This window comes from Phalacrocorax aristotelis, chromosome 11 (genome assembly GCF_949628215.1).
Source record: "Phalacrocorax aristotelis chromosome 11, bGulAri2.1, whole genome shotgun sequence".
In the NCBI taxonomy this organism is placed as follows: Eukaryota; Metazoa; Chordata; class Aves; order Suliformes; family Phalacrocoracidae; genus Phalacrocorax; species Phalacrocorax aristotelis.
Genome location: NC_134286.1, coordinates 22,479,615 through 22,496,023, shown reverse-complemented (window position 1 = coordinate 22,496,023; position 16,409 = coordinate 22,479,615). Strand labels below are relative to the sequence as shown.

The 16,409-nt window shown below is 44.5% G+C and overlaps 2 protein-coding genes across 3 annotated transcripts in view; one reads left to right on the top strand and one right to left on the bottom strand.

Moving 5' to 3' along the window:
* The window catches only part of LOC142063012 (uncharacterized), a 313,397-nt gene that overhangs the window by 116,720 nt on the left and 180,268 nt on the right, over positions 1-16,409 (bottom strand). The window lies entirely within an intron of this gene.
* LOC142063009 (vascular endothelial growth factor receptor kdr-like) overlaps positions 1-16,409 on the top strand; it is a 142,134-nt gene that overhangs the window by 49,183 nt on the left and 76,542 nt on the right. For both annotated transcript variants that reach the window (XM_075106285.1, XM_075106284.1), the window contains exons 4-8: positions 7,396-7,523; positions 11,679-11,835; positions 13,262-13,398; positions 14,890-15,049; positions 15,652-15,769. In XM_075106285.1, coding sequence (XP_074962386.1) covers positions 7,396-7,523; positions 11,679-11,835; positions 13,262-13,398; positions 14,890-15,049; positions 15,652-15,769 — 700 coding nt within the window. The remainder of the gene's footprint in view (positions 1-7,395; positions 7,524-11,678; positions 11,836-13,261; positions 13,399-14,889; positions 15,050-15,651; positions 15,770-16,409) is intronic.

The window sequence follows — 16,409 nt, the reverse complement described above, 5'->3', positions numbered from 1 at the left end:
AAGAGACAGCCTGAGTCTACAACATGCTGAGTTCCTGGGGTACAACGGCGAGGGCTTTTAAGTCCCCCCACTTCATCAGCTGGCAGGACAGGGCCGTGAGCCCCCTGGAGAGTGGGATTCAAACGGCAAGTGAGCATGACACAATTACAGACCCCGCCACTTCCTGGTAGATAGGCACCTATGTTACAGATAACACGAAACAAAAGAACAGATGTCACGTAAAGGAGCCCCGTATCTGTGTTCGCATGCTGTCACTGCGGAGGCTCGAAGGGAGAACTGCACGTTCCCCAGGCAATCGCTATTACACCACTGAGTTAAAAGGGACCCTCCCTAAGCTCATCTCAAGCAGCAGTTAATCTCCTCCTAGACAGAACGAGAATTTAAATATGAAGGGCTTCACTGCCTGAAGGTAAACAATGTTCTTGCAGGCACTTGACCTTTGAGTTGCTTTTGTGCATTGATTTTTCTGCCTGGCTCTGTCCCCGTGACTGGACAGCAGGCCCCCTTCCCCTCCGCTGTCCCGCTGCCTCTGCTTCCTTCGGTTTGCTGTTTGTGTTCCCTCTCGAGCCGTGCTGGGTAAACAGTAACACCCTGGCCTGGCTGCAGTTTCCTGCAAACTTCCACTGACCTGGAGAGCTAGACAGCCAGTCTGAGACCGAAGGGAAGGGGCCTTTCCCTCGCCTTGGAGCTGGTGCTGCAGCTGATAAGTCCCTAACATGCTACAGCTCTTGTCTTTCTTCACGTATAATGACCTTTGCAGCCCACAGTAAATTATCCTTTTTAATTATCCCATGGGACATGACGGGTGTTTCTTTATGGGTGAGATTCATAGGGCATATTACCTTCCCAACTCAGGCGGAAGAGATGTGCCGAACTATGGAGAAATACCCCGTTTTCATAACGTGTTTCTTTGCTAAGAATTTTTCCCTCCGAGTTCGGTGCTGCTAACTGCAGAGAGGACAACACCTGCATTTCCCATGCCACAGCTCTCCAAATCGCAACAGTTGAGTGCAACTGATTTACACCATCTGGAATTAGAGATCTTCCTTGAGGCTAAGGTTATCATTTTTAAAGGAAAGTGACCCTGTCTCTTTTGTTTCAAGAAGTTCTGTCTCTGAGAGACTTTTTTACAAGGAGTTAACTGATTGCTGATTAACTTAAGGTGGTGAACATCTTTGTAAAGCTGGCAGTGACACTCCCGATGTTCCGGCACGTCATTTTTCCATGCCACAGTCAGTCTGAACTGCTTAGGAGTTTCATGAAGGATTCAGTTTTTTGTCTGCACAAACCATAACAAAGGTATCAGCTGGCAGTTGATTAGTTCCCTATTCAGTATTTATTCTTTGTCATTTTGTTAAGAGCCAAAGCTGAGCCACTTTGTATTTGCTTATCTGTTAAGTGAACAGTCCAGCTGCCTGGAAAAGTGCTCTTGCTCAGAGCGTCTCCTTCCCAGTGCAAGTGGGGTCGGCTTGCGCCCGCTCACGTGGGTTTTTAGAGCAGCTGGAGTGCAGCACGAGCAGGCTGCAGGACACAGGGGGGTTTGCTCTGTTGCTCCGTGTGCCGGTACGCTTTGGCGCTTGATGATATTATTTTTCTTCTTGGCACAGAATTTCACAGTTAGGGAGAAAATAAAAGCCTCCCTGGTCTCACTGACATACCCAGGGTCATTTAGTGAGTGCTGACCTTCGCCTGCAACTGCCTTTGCGTTTCATTCCAGGGTCACTTTCCACTGATGGCCAAAGCGTAGCCCTAACCTCAGGTGTAAGCTCTTGTGTCAAAACTGTAGTAGTTTAGCCTTGCAAGTAGCTGCCACGTGAGCATCTTCACCTTAGGAGTTGCTCCACTAACTCACACAGGTATCTCACCCTGGTTAAGAGCTCCAATACTGCAGACTGAATTTTAGGGAGGAAGGGAGGCCTTTGGCAGACAGAGAACTCTCTTTAGGCCAAGGCTATAAACTGGATAAAGCACTGAGATAACACAAATTATAGCCACCTGCTTACTTCCCAGGGCTCTAGGAAACCTCACTAACTGCAGCAAAGAGAAGGACCCATAAAATACAAACCCTTTTTCTCTTTTTTTCAAAGCAGAGTGAGAGCAATGCCCATGAGACCTGACATCCACCACAGATTAACCACCGGCTACGGCTCAAGCCATCCTCTCCTTTCCCAACCCAACCTTTATAACCCAGAAACTGCCTTTTGCTGTTGTTAATTGCACGGTGATTTTAAAACACTATCTAGATTTCAAGGACTGATGGTAGAAGGGTAGATTTATATAATTTGGCTTCCAATTCAGGTTGTAGCTTATGACCTGGGATGGCGTAATTCTAGCTACTGGCTAGACACATGGCAACTCAGGCGCAGGCTGCTATTAAAAATCAATTAGGAGTGAAATACAGCTTCTGTTATATACACTGTAAATTCAAGCTTCCCGTTGAGGTGTTCTTCAGCAGTTTAGTACCACCGTGATGAGTATCTGTCCTATTTACAGCGGAAAAAAGTTGATTATTTTTAGATCTGTTGTGTATCTGAACATTTGGTGGGGCTCAGTCTTGGAGGCAGGGAATGATGGAGGAGACATGATGGTTAAATAATTGTATTTTTTCCCTGAACGGGAAATATTTTTGTGAAATTTTATTCTGTTTGACTGAGATATTTCAATCATGGCCTAATTCAATATTTTCTGACGTTTTAGATTATTTCACTTTTGCCTAGCTGCCTTCTTTTGATTTATGTTACTTTTTAAACAAACACGGCTATTCTGAAATTCCCTCTAAAAATGCCGGCACAAATATTTTTAAATTCAGTGCTCCCATCTTTTCAGTCAAAACAATTAGTCAAAATTTGGTCCAGAATTGTGAATCGTTTGGTATCAAGAAGCTCCTTTTTTCACAGCCTCTTGGCCTGTGTTCTTGTCCTATCCCCCGTCACCTGGTGGCACATTAGTTGTTCCCTCTTTTTCTCCATAGGACTAGAAATAGATACCAATGCACTTCCCTTGACGCTTTTTTGCACTCCCAGTGTTTGCTGCAAACACACAAAAATCTACTTTCTCTGTTTTTTCCTGTAACAAATAATCCAAGGATGATATTTTAATGATCCAGGGTCTTCTTTTAAGTAGAAAGGCCTTTTACCATTTGCACAAGGTTTAAAATCAGCTATAAAAATATCACCACATTTGATACCTACAAGTACGGTGTAGCTGGGGAACGAGGCTGCCAAGGTATTAAGCGGCACTAATGCTCAGGGACAAACACTAAACACATTTTCATAATCTGACTGAAGAATTTAGCAGGCCTGTTTGGGAAAGTGTAAGACATGGGGTTGAGTACCAATATTTCCTATTAGTCTGAGGGATTGGAACAAGCTACAAAGTTGTGGTCCAGAGATCAGGCTTCTCAGCTGAGGGCTTGATTAGAACCAGTGGCTGCCTAACCAGAAAGTTATACCAGATGTGCATCTGAAACTTCCTAAGTGCGGGAAGATTACAGGTCTAATTTTTTAATTTTAATTAATTTCTCTCACATAATGTTCCTTGCAAGGCCCTTACTCCAAAGTACATGCTTTTTCATAGACCAATCCAGTCAGAATAAATCAATGGCATGGAATAAAAGCCGACATGAAAAAACGTTAGTAGAAATGATTGGCATCATCCAGATTTCTGGTCTCTATCTTCTGATTTAATGCCTTGTGTTCAGTGCTACTGATCAGCTCCTTGTCGCAGCTCCCCACATTAAGCACACATCTCTTGTACTTGCGCAGCGACCCCAGTGCCTTTTGTAAAACACCATCACAACACGTGTGATCTTTCTGACACACACAAGGAGCTCCAACCAACATTTGCTCTCATCGTGGTGAAGCACACAGTGCATTTTGTCTACTAAGAAACCTATTTGCAGTTCTCAGAGCTAAAATTAAGTTATCAAAAATACAAAAGGCAACAGTCCCACTCTCCCGTCTCAGCCCCTGCCTTTCACCCTTCAAACTCACTTTGGGAGTGAAACTGGTTTGTGTTGTGCTGTGAAGGCACTCCAGCTCTGCACCGAGCTAATTCTCTGAAGATTAATTCCAACTGACAGCACTCACGTACTGCCCCGATGCTCCTTAAGCAAAGACCGTTGTCATTAGCCAGGAAATGAACACCGATATCCCCAAATGCATGAGCTGTTCCCACATGAGTTACCGGTGGTGGAGAAATAGAGACAAAGCAGGTGAGAAAAACCAGCTCTGTTCTCCTTTGTCAGTGGAGCTGTGGAAGAGCAAATCCAAATCTCACAGTCCATGGTCAAACTGTTCTGCAGGTCACCAATACGCACAGTTTCACCACTCAAATGAAGAACGCTTGTCACCCAGAAAAATGCAACACAAATAAGCCCTTCACCTACTGTTTAATTACAGATCCTCCAGCATGGAACTCAGCTCCCTGCTAGGGTCCAAAGGGTGAACATTTGTTTTAAACTGAAAAATGGATCCCCACCGACTGGAAGCAGAAGACTCTTTGCCAGGGCTGAAGTACTGGAAAAGGAGAAATTCTGGAGGGTTTCACAGTTCTAGACTCTTTGTTGAGAGTCGCCAAAATGACCAACACCCAGAAAGGGATACTTGGAATTTTTAAAACTCCATGTTCAAGGTTTTTTTTCCTCCCTAGCTTAAAGAAGTTGTAGAAATATTTTGCCATCTTTTCATGGAGAACTTAGAACACTCCCAGTTTTGCCAACAGATGAAGGAGGGAGAGCGGCCTGACACAGTAATGCAAGCATTAATGGGCTGAATAGACAGGGTTACTCCAACACACTCCTACTGGGGCTTTCTTCAGTCACAGAACAGTTGCCACAACAGCCTTAGATGTAAAATGACAGCATGCATTGAGGTGAAAGGATCGGGGCCAGCTGGCCTGACACACTATAGGGAAGTGATCGTGCCTCTGCACTTAGCACTGGTGAGGCCCCACCTCGAATGCTGGGCTCAGGTTTGGGCCCCTCAGGACAAGAAGGGCCTTGAGGGGCTGGAGCGTGTCCAGAGAAGGGCAGCGGGGCTGGGGCAGGGTCTGGAGCACAAGTGTGCTGGGGGGCGGCTGAGGGGGCTGGGGGGGTTTAGCCTGGAGAAGAGGGGGCTGAGGGGAGCCCTTCTCGCTCTCTGCAGCTGCCTGAGAGGGGCTGGAGTGAGGGGGGGGTTGGTCTCTGCTCCCAAGTCACCAGCGACAGGGCGAGAGGGAACGGCCTCAGGCTGCATCAGGGGAGGTTTAGGTTGGGTGTGAGGGAAAATGTCTTCCCTGCCAGAGCGGTCAGGCCCTGGCACAGGCTGCCCAGGGAGGTGGGGGAGTCACCAGCCCTGGGGGGGTTCAAAAGAAATGTAGACGTGGCACTTCAGGGCATGGTTTAGGAGACATGGCAGTGTTGGGTTGACAGTTGGACTTGATGATCCCAGAGGTCTTTTCCAACCTTAATGATTCTATGATTCTGTGATTGGTGCTAAACCAAGACAATCACACTGTTCAGGCTCTTAGATGCAGGCCGTGGCTTTGATTGTTGTGTTTGACAGGCATCTGATCACAGATGAGGGTATACTCAGCCTTTACTGGAGATACTCTAGCACCGTGCTGCCGAGTCAGACCAATGCATGTGAAACAGAGGGGCTGTAAGAGAGGAAAGGCGCCGGCTACCGCTGGGACAGGGTTTTCCCCCGGCAGCCATAGGGGTCCCGCCAGCCCCACAGGGAACTGTCGAGCTCAGCCCCCCTGAAGCGGCAGCTCCGCCGCCTCGGCCGGCCGACCCCACCTCCGCTCCTCGCCCAGAGCCACCACCAGCCTCTCGGCTGGGGGGAGCAGGAGGGCTCGCCAAGGCCTAGAAGCAGCATTGGCATCTTGATTTGGTAGTACGTATTGGCACAGAGATGTGCCATTCTGGGCAATTTCTGGATGAACAGTGGGGCTACATCCACGAAGCAGCAAGTAATTCATTTTTTTCTCTATTAAAAAACCCTTAATATTACAACAGGAATTAGAGAGAAAACATGGTATGGGGCTACATGGTAGCTTAGGAAGTACATTAATGATCTTCATCAAAAAGGACACTTTTCGTCATTACACAACATTGGAGAACAGGTCGCCTACCCTATAGGTGTTTCCCTTTTCCAAAGAAATAAGTGTCTGGCCATTGTTGAAGGCCCCGTACCAATCCATAGTGATGGATGTGTCAGCCCTGGCCGACTGCGCTCGTTACCAGTTTAGTCCATTTGGGAGCAGTTAAGCGTTCTTTTGAAAACTGATTTTAATTTCCTCACGGCACATCCTTTTTTTAAAGTACTACCAGGATACTTCAAAGCACAGTTTTGCAACCTAGATTGTTCGCAAACCTTTCGTGGCAGCTATTTCTCATGCTTTCGGTGAAGCCATTTCCAAAATATAATTAAGTGTGTGGAGGCAGGTCCCAAGCCAAGGATAAGGAGGTTCAGGTTATTGTACAGGGTGCACGTCCTTTTCTGTCAACAGTATAATCCAAACCAAAAGTGGATGACTGCCTACCCTGCGTGGTGTAGCTGGTTTTGTATTAGCTGAATGGTATTTGAAACTTTATACCATAAGAATATCAAGTCAAAGAATGCTTTTTAGAAAAATCTGAAGGCTTTAGGATTTCACAAACATTGTTTTAATTTTTCTGAGGACCGTCACTGTATTCGTACGAGGAATAATCAGTGAAGGAGACTCAGAAGCTTTATTAACTTAAACTACCTCAGATTTTTATTTATTTCCCTTCCATACGTACACCCAGTCTGATTTATTGTGGCAGATCTGTAGAAAATCCCACACTTCCCCAAGAGTGTGACCAAGTTACTTCACTGTTAGGTTAAACAGATTATTTTTGCCTAGCTTTGAATATCGGGGGTCTACATTCCCTTTTCGCATGCTTTCTGCAGTATTCTAGAGACTCTCATTTACAGAAAGAAGCTTTTTTCTTTCAGTACATTTACCTTAACTGCTAAGCCTATTGTAACACTTAACTGCTGTGGAATTCAGGAGTGCTGCGGTATAATATCACCTCTGATAGAAATTCAGAGCACTGGGGAAAGAACTAACTCCAGTGCCATGAAGACCTGTGGAGCTGATTTATTAGCTTCATTTTTACAGATGGAGAATGGATAAGAAAAGGAGTTTTTACAAGATTACCCTGCAATCGGGTTAAAAACGGGGTTAGAAATGGGATATTCTGATTCTTGGTCATTGGCTATAATCCCTAGACGACTGGCATTTACAAACAAGCAAGATGTGACTGGATGCCTTGTCACACGCTGCAGTGAGCCTTCTCTGGGCAGTTAGCCGCTCCGATTACGGTGTCTTTCTGGTCACTGAGCAGTAAAAGAGCAGTTTTGCAAATCAATGTTCTTTTCCCTGCAGACTACAGAAATCCATTTGTGGAGATTCACCTGGAACATCCCAAACCAATTTACATTTTAGATGCTAAGAAAACATTTGTTGTCCCTTGCCGAGTTACCTCGCCCGATATCAAACCCAAGCTTACCCAGGTAAGTGGCTGTTTCAGAGAAACTCGGTCAGTTCGGAGGTCTGGGCTGCCAACACAATGGGTGAAAATACAAAATAAAATGTGTGAAGCTAGGGAAGTTTCAGAAAAAAAAGAAAAAGAAAAGACACTGAAAATCCAGAAGCACAGCCCGGCTCTTGCAGTGTTACTGTTCAAGCGTTTTGGGAATTAGGCTGAGCCTACCCCATATTTTTCTCATCTTGTGGCTTGATGTTCGTCCACAAACTAGCAAAGACAGATGACAAGGCACTATTTTTCTTCAAAATTCTTTGTATAACACCTGGCTATTAGCTAGCCCCATGAAAGCTTATATCTTTTATACCTTGAACCTCCTCAGAACAGTAGCCCATTTTTGCTTGATTTCATAAATTTAAACCAAGTTGCAGCCTTGGGAATAAATGGCTACAGCATCCACCCCCTCGGCAGCAGTTACATCTGAATGTCAAGGTTACAGAATGGTCTGTGAAGGCCAAGGCCATTTTGTAAAATAAAAATGGAAATTTAAGGTCTGGGGCTTCCTCAATCGATGGAGACCTAGTCACTCATTTAAAGGGCTTTAGAATTGCTCCTATCACAGAGTGAGGAACAGAACGTAGGTCTCCTGGCTCCAATCCTGCCTTTTACCTAATAGGTGATGCGCCTTTCCATTCCCCTGCGAGGCTGACTGCTTGAGCTGTCCTAGTGGGAGCAAGAGCTCATCCTCTGCCTCTTTTCCGCAGCCTGTTCTGGAGGGGCTGCGAGAGGTGAGGCTGTTCTGCTGGATAGCAGAGCACGCACAGATAGGCTGATGCTGTGCTGGCAGAGGGCTCTGAGACCTCTGCTCCTCCTGGCAGTTAGATATCTTAGTTGTTAGATGTCTCCTTCTCCTGGGAGACAGCACGTGAAATCACAGAGGCCTGAGACAGCGCTCGGGCTCCTGCTGAGAGCAATGGCACGTTTCCAGTAGACGTGCGGAGGGACAGCGCTAGCCTTATTGCTTTAGCAGATCTCTATTTTTAAATTTTGTCAGTAGGGATTAAAAGGGGGGGAATAAGACTCCTCTCCAGTTATAGCTTATCACTTTAATGTGGATAAATGTTATCGCCTGCTCCTCCTTGGCTACAAAAAATGTAACATCCAGATCTTATTTTAGCCTACTTCAACCGAATTCATTGCTGGGGTGCTGCTGTCAACTTCAGCGCAGTCACATGAGCCTAAAAATGGCCTTGGAGTCTCGACCAAGCAGACCTCCACATTTATTCCCATATTTATAGGCAGCCCTGCTCTCCCTGCTTGCCAGCTAAACTCTCTCACGGTAATTTCTTCAAAAGACCAACTGAAGTCCTTGCTGCAAGCTGCTACCGGAATGAAATCTCCACTGAAATCTCCCTTTTGAATTGCAAAGAAAATTGTCCCCAAAAGATTTTTCCCCTTCAAGGGAGAGCAGCTGGACGGCAGGGCAGGGCTGTAGATGCCGAGTGCCGCTCCCCGGAGGAACCCTCCCGAGGCTGTGAGCTGTGGGTCCTCGGGGGGGACGCGCTTTGGGAGGCGCGTGTCGGCTTCGAGAGCCACCAGCCCCCAGCTCCATCTATGGAAAGTCACCGCTTGTTTCGCCTTGTCTGGGAATTCCATAGCGCCGTGTGGAGCCAAGGTGGCGGCTTCCCGTGCGAAGAGGAAGCGGGGCGGGAGCGGGGTGGAGGTGAGGACGGGGGAGGAGAGGTGAATAAGGCGATCAGACAAATTTAGAACATCCTCTTCTTCCAAATTTAATCTCCAATAGACAACGAACTTCAAAGGGAGGAACGCCACTGTGATTTCCTTCAAGCAGCGTTGACGCTTTTTGTTTGATTGTTTAAATATATATTTCTGAATATTTTATGAAGACATTTTATAGGTGTGTAGCGTTGAAAAGGGCCTCCTGAGTAGGGTTATTTGTTCTTTTCCCTTCCCCTAGCCGTCAAGGAGCAGAGCTGCCAGACCATGCCAGCTTTATTCTTGTAGAAAATGTACTTTTTTCCACCGTAAATTGAGTTCCTTATGTTACCATTATACTTTAAAATCATTGCACTCTCCGTCCTTTAAATATGTATGGGGAAAGGTACCTCTTGCTAACACTAAACAGATCCCAGCTCACTCTACACGTCACCCTTGTTATTAAGAAACTCATGTTAAGACACCCAATTCAAACTTTTAATTTTGCTTAACTTGATTTTAATTCTGGGCAAAAAACGTATTTTCAGTCTTGTCAGATCCGTTTAGTCACTGATCTGGTTCATTGTGCATTTGCCACTTACAGCTTTGACCTTCATGGGTGTTAAAGCATGGTTAAGCCTCAGCTCTCTTCCTGTAATTTTCCTGAATTTTCCTAACGGTTCTGTACAGAGATGCCACAGCTTGATTAATTCCAAAGTATTTACATGAAATCCATATTTCCTACTACTGTCAGAAGAGAACTGCTGTTCCAAAAGAAGGCAAGTGCCCTGCTGTGCCTCCTTCCCCACAGCACCATCGCAAGTCGCTGCCCCACAGTCATAGTTCCTTTGTCTTCGCTCTGTGCTGAAAATGTAACAGCAAGCGACCTAAAACCATGCCAACCCGATGAGCTGTGTGCTCATATGGGAGGTAGGAGCATCAGCTCTCAAAGCCTGAAATTTCTTTGGAACAGGAGTATTAGTTAAACTGAATCCTATCTCAACTGCACTGCCATACAAGACTACTGTTTGTCTGGAGAGAGAAAAAGAAATCGCAGGCTGCATAACAACAAGAATAAGAGCAAAACTATCACATCGTTGGGGAAATTCCCATTGGCAGTCCTAGTGCAGCCCTTCCCTTAGTTAGCTCCAAAAGCTACAGCAGGGTAGCTCTGAAAAGGAAAACATTAACTCGCCTCATCTTTGAGAAGCCGGTATATGATAAGAAGGAGGGAGGAGCACCGTGCAAATAAAGTTAGTTATCATGCGGCAGCTGTAGGCTCGCTGAGGTTCCCCCAAACCCTTCATTTCTCAGTCGAAAGGGATCTCAGTACTCCTACAGCGCATCCTCAGTCCTAAAGAGCCTTCCTGTGGCCTCTGGAAAAGTCAGATCTACAGCCTGTGCTTCCATTCACCCGCCTGCAAATGGGCTGAAATGGGTGAATTTCAGAATCTGCTCTTTTACAAACTCCTGAGCTATTTGTCTGCATTTAATTTCATGCATTTCTTTTCTACATTATAATCCAGGATCTTCAAAATGATTGGAAAGTAAATTACGTTTTTCTCCAGCAAACAGAGGATTTCCCCATGTGCTAATAATAAACTAATTATTCCCACCAACAAAAGCTAACCTGCTTGCCATTGGTGCTGTCCAAGGGTATACGGAGGGTTTGTTTTTATTAAATGAATTTTTGCTCTAGTTTATTTTCCACATTTGCCTTTTGTACCCTCGCTTCTTCCCCATAAGCAGAACTTATACCATTTTTTCAAGAATGCCAGAACATTACAAGTATTTATGAATTCAGGACAGAAAGAGTCCATGTTACCACGTCCCCTTATTTCTGCCATCCTATGATTTACCATCTTAAGCCATCCAGGCTGCTTCTGTGTCTAGTGGAAATCAATAGGTTGCTTTGAAAGTGTCTCATCCCTTTCTATGATACAGAGCGAATTGGATGACTAGCCACAGACCATAGCTTAGAGGTGACTGCCATCAGGTGAGTGATGAACAATTCTGATTTTTCAGGGTCTAACTTCACACATATTTTTAAAGTACTTGAGGAAAACTTGTGGTCGCTACATGTAGCATTAGGAGAAGCAAATTTTGTTCTTAAACACTTCCAAAAATATTACCCTACAAAATTCATATAAGATAGGCACAATTATTTCCAGTACAGAGATGAGTGAAATGGCAGCTACGATGATAGCATGGTATCTTGCCTAAGATGGGAGAGGACGGGGGCTACTGAATCAAAAGTCCCGGTTATGATGTCCAAGTTTTGGATTTCAGAGACAGTCATACCTTAGGGAGAGCTCTTCTATGTGCTTGTGTTGATGTTGCTTGAGCTGTGTGTGGAATGAGACCACCAGCCACTCTGCAAGGTCAGAACAGCCTTGGCTGGATGCCTCTACGGTCTGAGGGGAAAGGGAACGTGTCACAAACCCCCTGTCTGTCTGTTGTCTTTCAGTATCCTCGTTCGGCAGAGATGAACTTCAAGACGACGTGGGACCCAAGAAAAGGATTTGTCATCCCCTCTCATTCTTTTGTTTACTCTGGAGTACTCGCCTGCACTGCAAATGTCAGTGGAAGTGTGTTCACCTCCTATTACCTAGCACAGAGACTGGGTGAGTGACTGCTGTGTGCCAAGGAAGACCACAATGTTTCTATTCCATAGCTAAGCTCCTGGGTATTATTTCTTGGTTAACCTCAATTATATTTGATATATCTCATTGGTATTTATCTGTAGCAGGTCGAAGCTGGAACGCTAAAAGCAAACTCATTCTTCTTTTTCCCTATTCAATAGAACTCGGATCTGATCCACTCCTGGTTTTGAAAAATCACCAAGTGTTGAGGTGGTACAAAATAGGAGTATTTTATTCGAACCCCACCAAGGGTTTCTTTGCTTGGATCAAACTATATTTACATTAAAGCAACTGCTGGTTTAGGATAAACCAAACAGTAGCTTTATTTTTGCTCTGGTCATTAAACTCACAAGATCATGGTACAAAAATCTCATTAAACTGCTAATTCAAATCTTTGGGTTTTTATATAGTTTCTCTTTGTGATTTACTATGCCCTTTCCCTTGTATTTACTGTTGAGCTCCAGATCAGAATTAAAATCTCAATTTGAAGCAACTAAACATTAAGTTTTTGAGTGCTGAGGATTTATATGAAGCCAGTAAGAATTTATTTTCCCTTTGTTTTCAATGCACGTTCTTTCTCTCCTCATATATTATATTTTTGACAGAGGAGGGTTTATTGTGACTTCATTCCCATTAGATCACAGCATCCTTCTATACAATTAGCACTCAGCTTTAAACAACAGGCTCGTGAATTTGTATGGCAGCCAAATAAAAGTCCTGTAAATCTCTCTCTCTCCTTTACTTCATTGTTGGAGCAATTATTTTTTACTAGAATCATGAATGCAAAGCTAAGAAACCCATTAGGTCACCCCTTCTTAGCCCAAAAGGACACGGGCAGTATCTTGCTCTGCAACGTCTTACTGTCCAGAGGTCAGAGGTGGTTTGGTGTGGGGCACCATGACAAGACGCAGGCTTATTTCAGAGTTGAACAATTTAAGGCATCAATAAATACGTAAGACAAAGATTTGGGGATCCCCTTCTGAAAGGAAAGGCGGCTGCTCATCAGAGGGCAGGAGGAACATGTTTCACGTTTTACAGAAATGAATCCTCTCAGAGATATGCAAATGTTGAGGTGCTCGAAAGGATGAGTCACTTTGGAAGAGTTTTTCTGAGAACGGCCATGGAGCTGACGAGCGAGGGTTGGAGCCGAACCTGGCAAACGCAAGAAAAGTAATTCACGGGATCGTTAGTTTGATCAGCTGATGTTCAGGCACTTACACAACCGACCTAGTGTTTCCGTGTGTGGGCATTTCCAACAATTTCCACTGAAATGACAGAAGAAGGTGAGGTGTTTTGGAAACTGTGGAAGGGGCGGATGTTGGAGAAGCAATCGGAGCGCGGGTTCCATCTGAAGTGTGATTGATGCAGAGGGTGCTGCGTAGTCATACCTTTGCTTTTTTCATTTCAGAGGACAGAGTACAGAACCTGGCTCTGAAAGCAACTCCCAAAAAACTGCTGGTTGGAGAAACTCTCTCTTTGGAATGCAAAGCGGAAACCTTCATCAACGGGCGCATTGAGCTCATATGGACGTGCCCTAACGGGAGAGTGAGTTATGAAAATTCAGTATTCTGCTTTCATGCAGTCTCCCTCTACCCAAAAGAAAGATCTGTTCACAGGGCTGAGCGAGCCCTACCTACTAATTATTCTGAAATATAGCCAACCATTTGTAAGCCTACAATTGATTGTGGTTTTATTTTGGATGAATCTAAAACTTATCTGACCATCTTGAACCTGCAAATTAAACTGCAAATCTCAGGCTAAATATACACTCGCAAGAAAAGCCAGGAGCGTATGCTTCTTGTTGTCTTATTTCTTCTGGCTTGTTTGTTGATCCCGGTTCACTGCGGCGAGTCTCAAAGGTAGCCAGGAAGGCTGCGAGCTGTCAGTCTGCTCATCCATCTCGGCATTTATTAAGTAGGAAAAAGTGAAACAAAAGCCAACTGTATCTGCTGAAATCCCCACCAAAGAATGAAATTTAAATTCTGAGTGTAGGTTCTTGAGCTTTCTGTGGCACGTAATACAAAAACGCCAAATTTGAAGTAGAAACATGTAACAGACTGAGCATTTGTTTTGATGCACTAAAACCTTTCAGTTCTCCTAAGGAAAAACAGAGGGAAGAAGGGGTATTTTCTAAATCAGTTCATTTGTCTGAGATACTATTCATGGTTCTATCTGATGCCTGGAATGAAAATGATTGCTTTTTTTCTTTTTAGTTAAGCAAAATATACATTTCAAAGAAGCCCTAATCCTCTTGGAAAAGTGTAATATGTGACTCTTAAAAATTGATTATTTTTTGACTTATCTTGTGTACTCAAAGAAAGAGTCTCTGATTTTGTTTTGGTGAAGAAACTACAGAAAATATAACACAGAATTTATGGAAGTGGAACAAATATGGTGTTACTGAATTTTGTTTCTTGAACCCCATATGATGGAAGAGAGTTGTTTTTCTAGGAACCCTCCTTAGATTCCTAACATTGTAAATGTAAAATTTCTTGGGCAAATCTCTGGGATCAGAAATCCTATCAGAAGTGATAATGCTTTCTAAAATTCTACAGGAACGTGCATTGGCACTTGGCTCTCATAATGTATTACATTTCTGTCATAATATATTTCTTTTAGAAAGCAGGAGGTTTTTTTAAGACTGAAAAATACTGACCGTGACAAAGACAAACCCAAACCCAAAAAACAAAAGGACAATTCTGACCCTACAGATGCCAACGGCAGTTTTGCACTGAAATCCCTGGGATTTGGTCCCTGCGAAGGGCTGATCTGTGAATCATCCCCATATTTACCGCCTGCTCAGATTTCAGGAGAGAAGTGCCACAGTTCCACTCTGTTTCTCTCTCTTATTAGACTTGATAATGAAAGCTCACACAAGAGCTCTTCCTGCTGATTTGTCTTTTATATTATTTACTTCAAAGATGGAGAGAGATGGTGATTTTGATATGAATCACTGCTTTACTGGCAGACATTGGAAGGATGAACAAAATGATCCAGTTTATGCTGCTTTTTGACCCCCTTTTTTCTGACTTCCAGCACCCTTATCCTAAAAGAACAATGGACCAGAGCAGCACGGTGTATAAAGTTGGCAGTAGCCTGACAATTGAAAATGTCACCATGCGAGACGGAGGCCTGTACGTATGCAAAATATTCAACGTAACAAGGCTGGAGGCCAACGTCACAGTTACAGTGTATGGTAAGTGCTGCAGCTAAACCACAATACCCAAGAACAAAGGCTGTTAAGCTTAAAGGGTAATGCCACATTATTAAATCTGTTGATATAAAAATGGCATTAAGAAGAATGCCAACTAGTTAAAACAACCACTAAACATCTATAATCTCTAATCAAATTATGAGAGAGTCAGCACGCAGCACTATGTTATCAAAGAAACTTTAGAGAGCTCAAGACTGAGCCATGTCTGGGGATATCGGTTAACTGGGAGCTGTACTGTTTTGAAAAGGCTGGTACCAAGTGTGGTTGCTGATGCCCTGGAAAATCTGGCGTTCACATGGACAAGAGGTACCTCAGACATTTTTACACACTGCCCCAGGGGCAATGCAGATGCATATGCCTTGCTTTAAATACAAAGTCCTTCGTTTGGAGATGGACCTCCCTGGCTGTGGCTGAGCTTGGCAGAGGAGCTGCAGTAAGAGCTTGTCATTCTGTTTGGTTGCCTGCAGCTTCTGCAGATCTGTGCTGCAAAAAACCCAGGGCAGACACAACGCAATCCGGAGATGTGAGCACTGTACTGCGGCAGATCTGCCATTACTTGTCCTCCTGTCCATTCCTCTTTCCAGACAAACCTTTCATTACGGTTTCCCATAAGAAAGGGCCTTACTACGAGATTACATCAGGACACAAGTCACTGAAACTAGCTGCAAAGGTGGATGCCTTTCCTCGCCCAAGCGTCACCTGGTGAGTACCACCGTCTTGAGCAAAATCAGGAATACTGAGACCTTCTTCTGGGCTCCTGTCTAGAATAGATTTTCACTGTTCTTTACCAGGCAGATAAAAGATGAGAGCTGGGAATGCTCATAGCTGTGGTCTCACAGTTCAGCTAAGGAGATGCAACTCCTTTCTGTGCTGACAGATGCTCTGTGAAGCTGGGCAAGCCATACCTCTTTCCCATGCTGTTTTCCTCTCCTAGACATGCAATAAAGGTCCCTACAGGAAAAATGGGGGTTTCTTTTACCCTGGACACAGAACTGTTTGGAAGACACAAGTAGAAAGCTATTGGGGAAGGGCTGCCTGTTAACCACCGTGAGTGGTGGTCAGTCTGCAAGGAGGCAGTGCATAATAGAAAGCTGCAGGACACATTCTCAATATGAGAAATTGTTCTCTTCATAACTTTTTAGTCATTTTCTCCAACCCTGTACCACCAGCAACGACAGGTCCTTGCAGACAATGCAGTGAATCCTCCCGGGAAAACTAAAGGCTCCACCGGGACTGTAACGGATCAGCTTAACAGGAGGGGCAACACGTCAGCGACTCCAGGAGACACTCATTTCTTTCTTTACCCTTTCATCCCTTGACCTCTCTCTTGCTACTTTTTCTA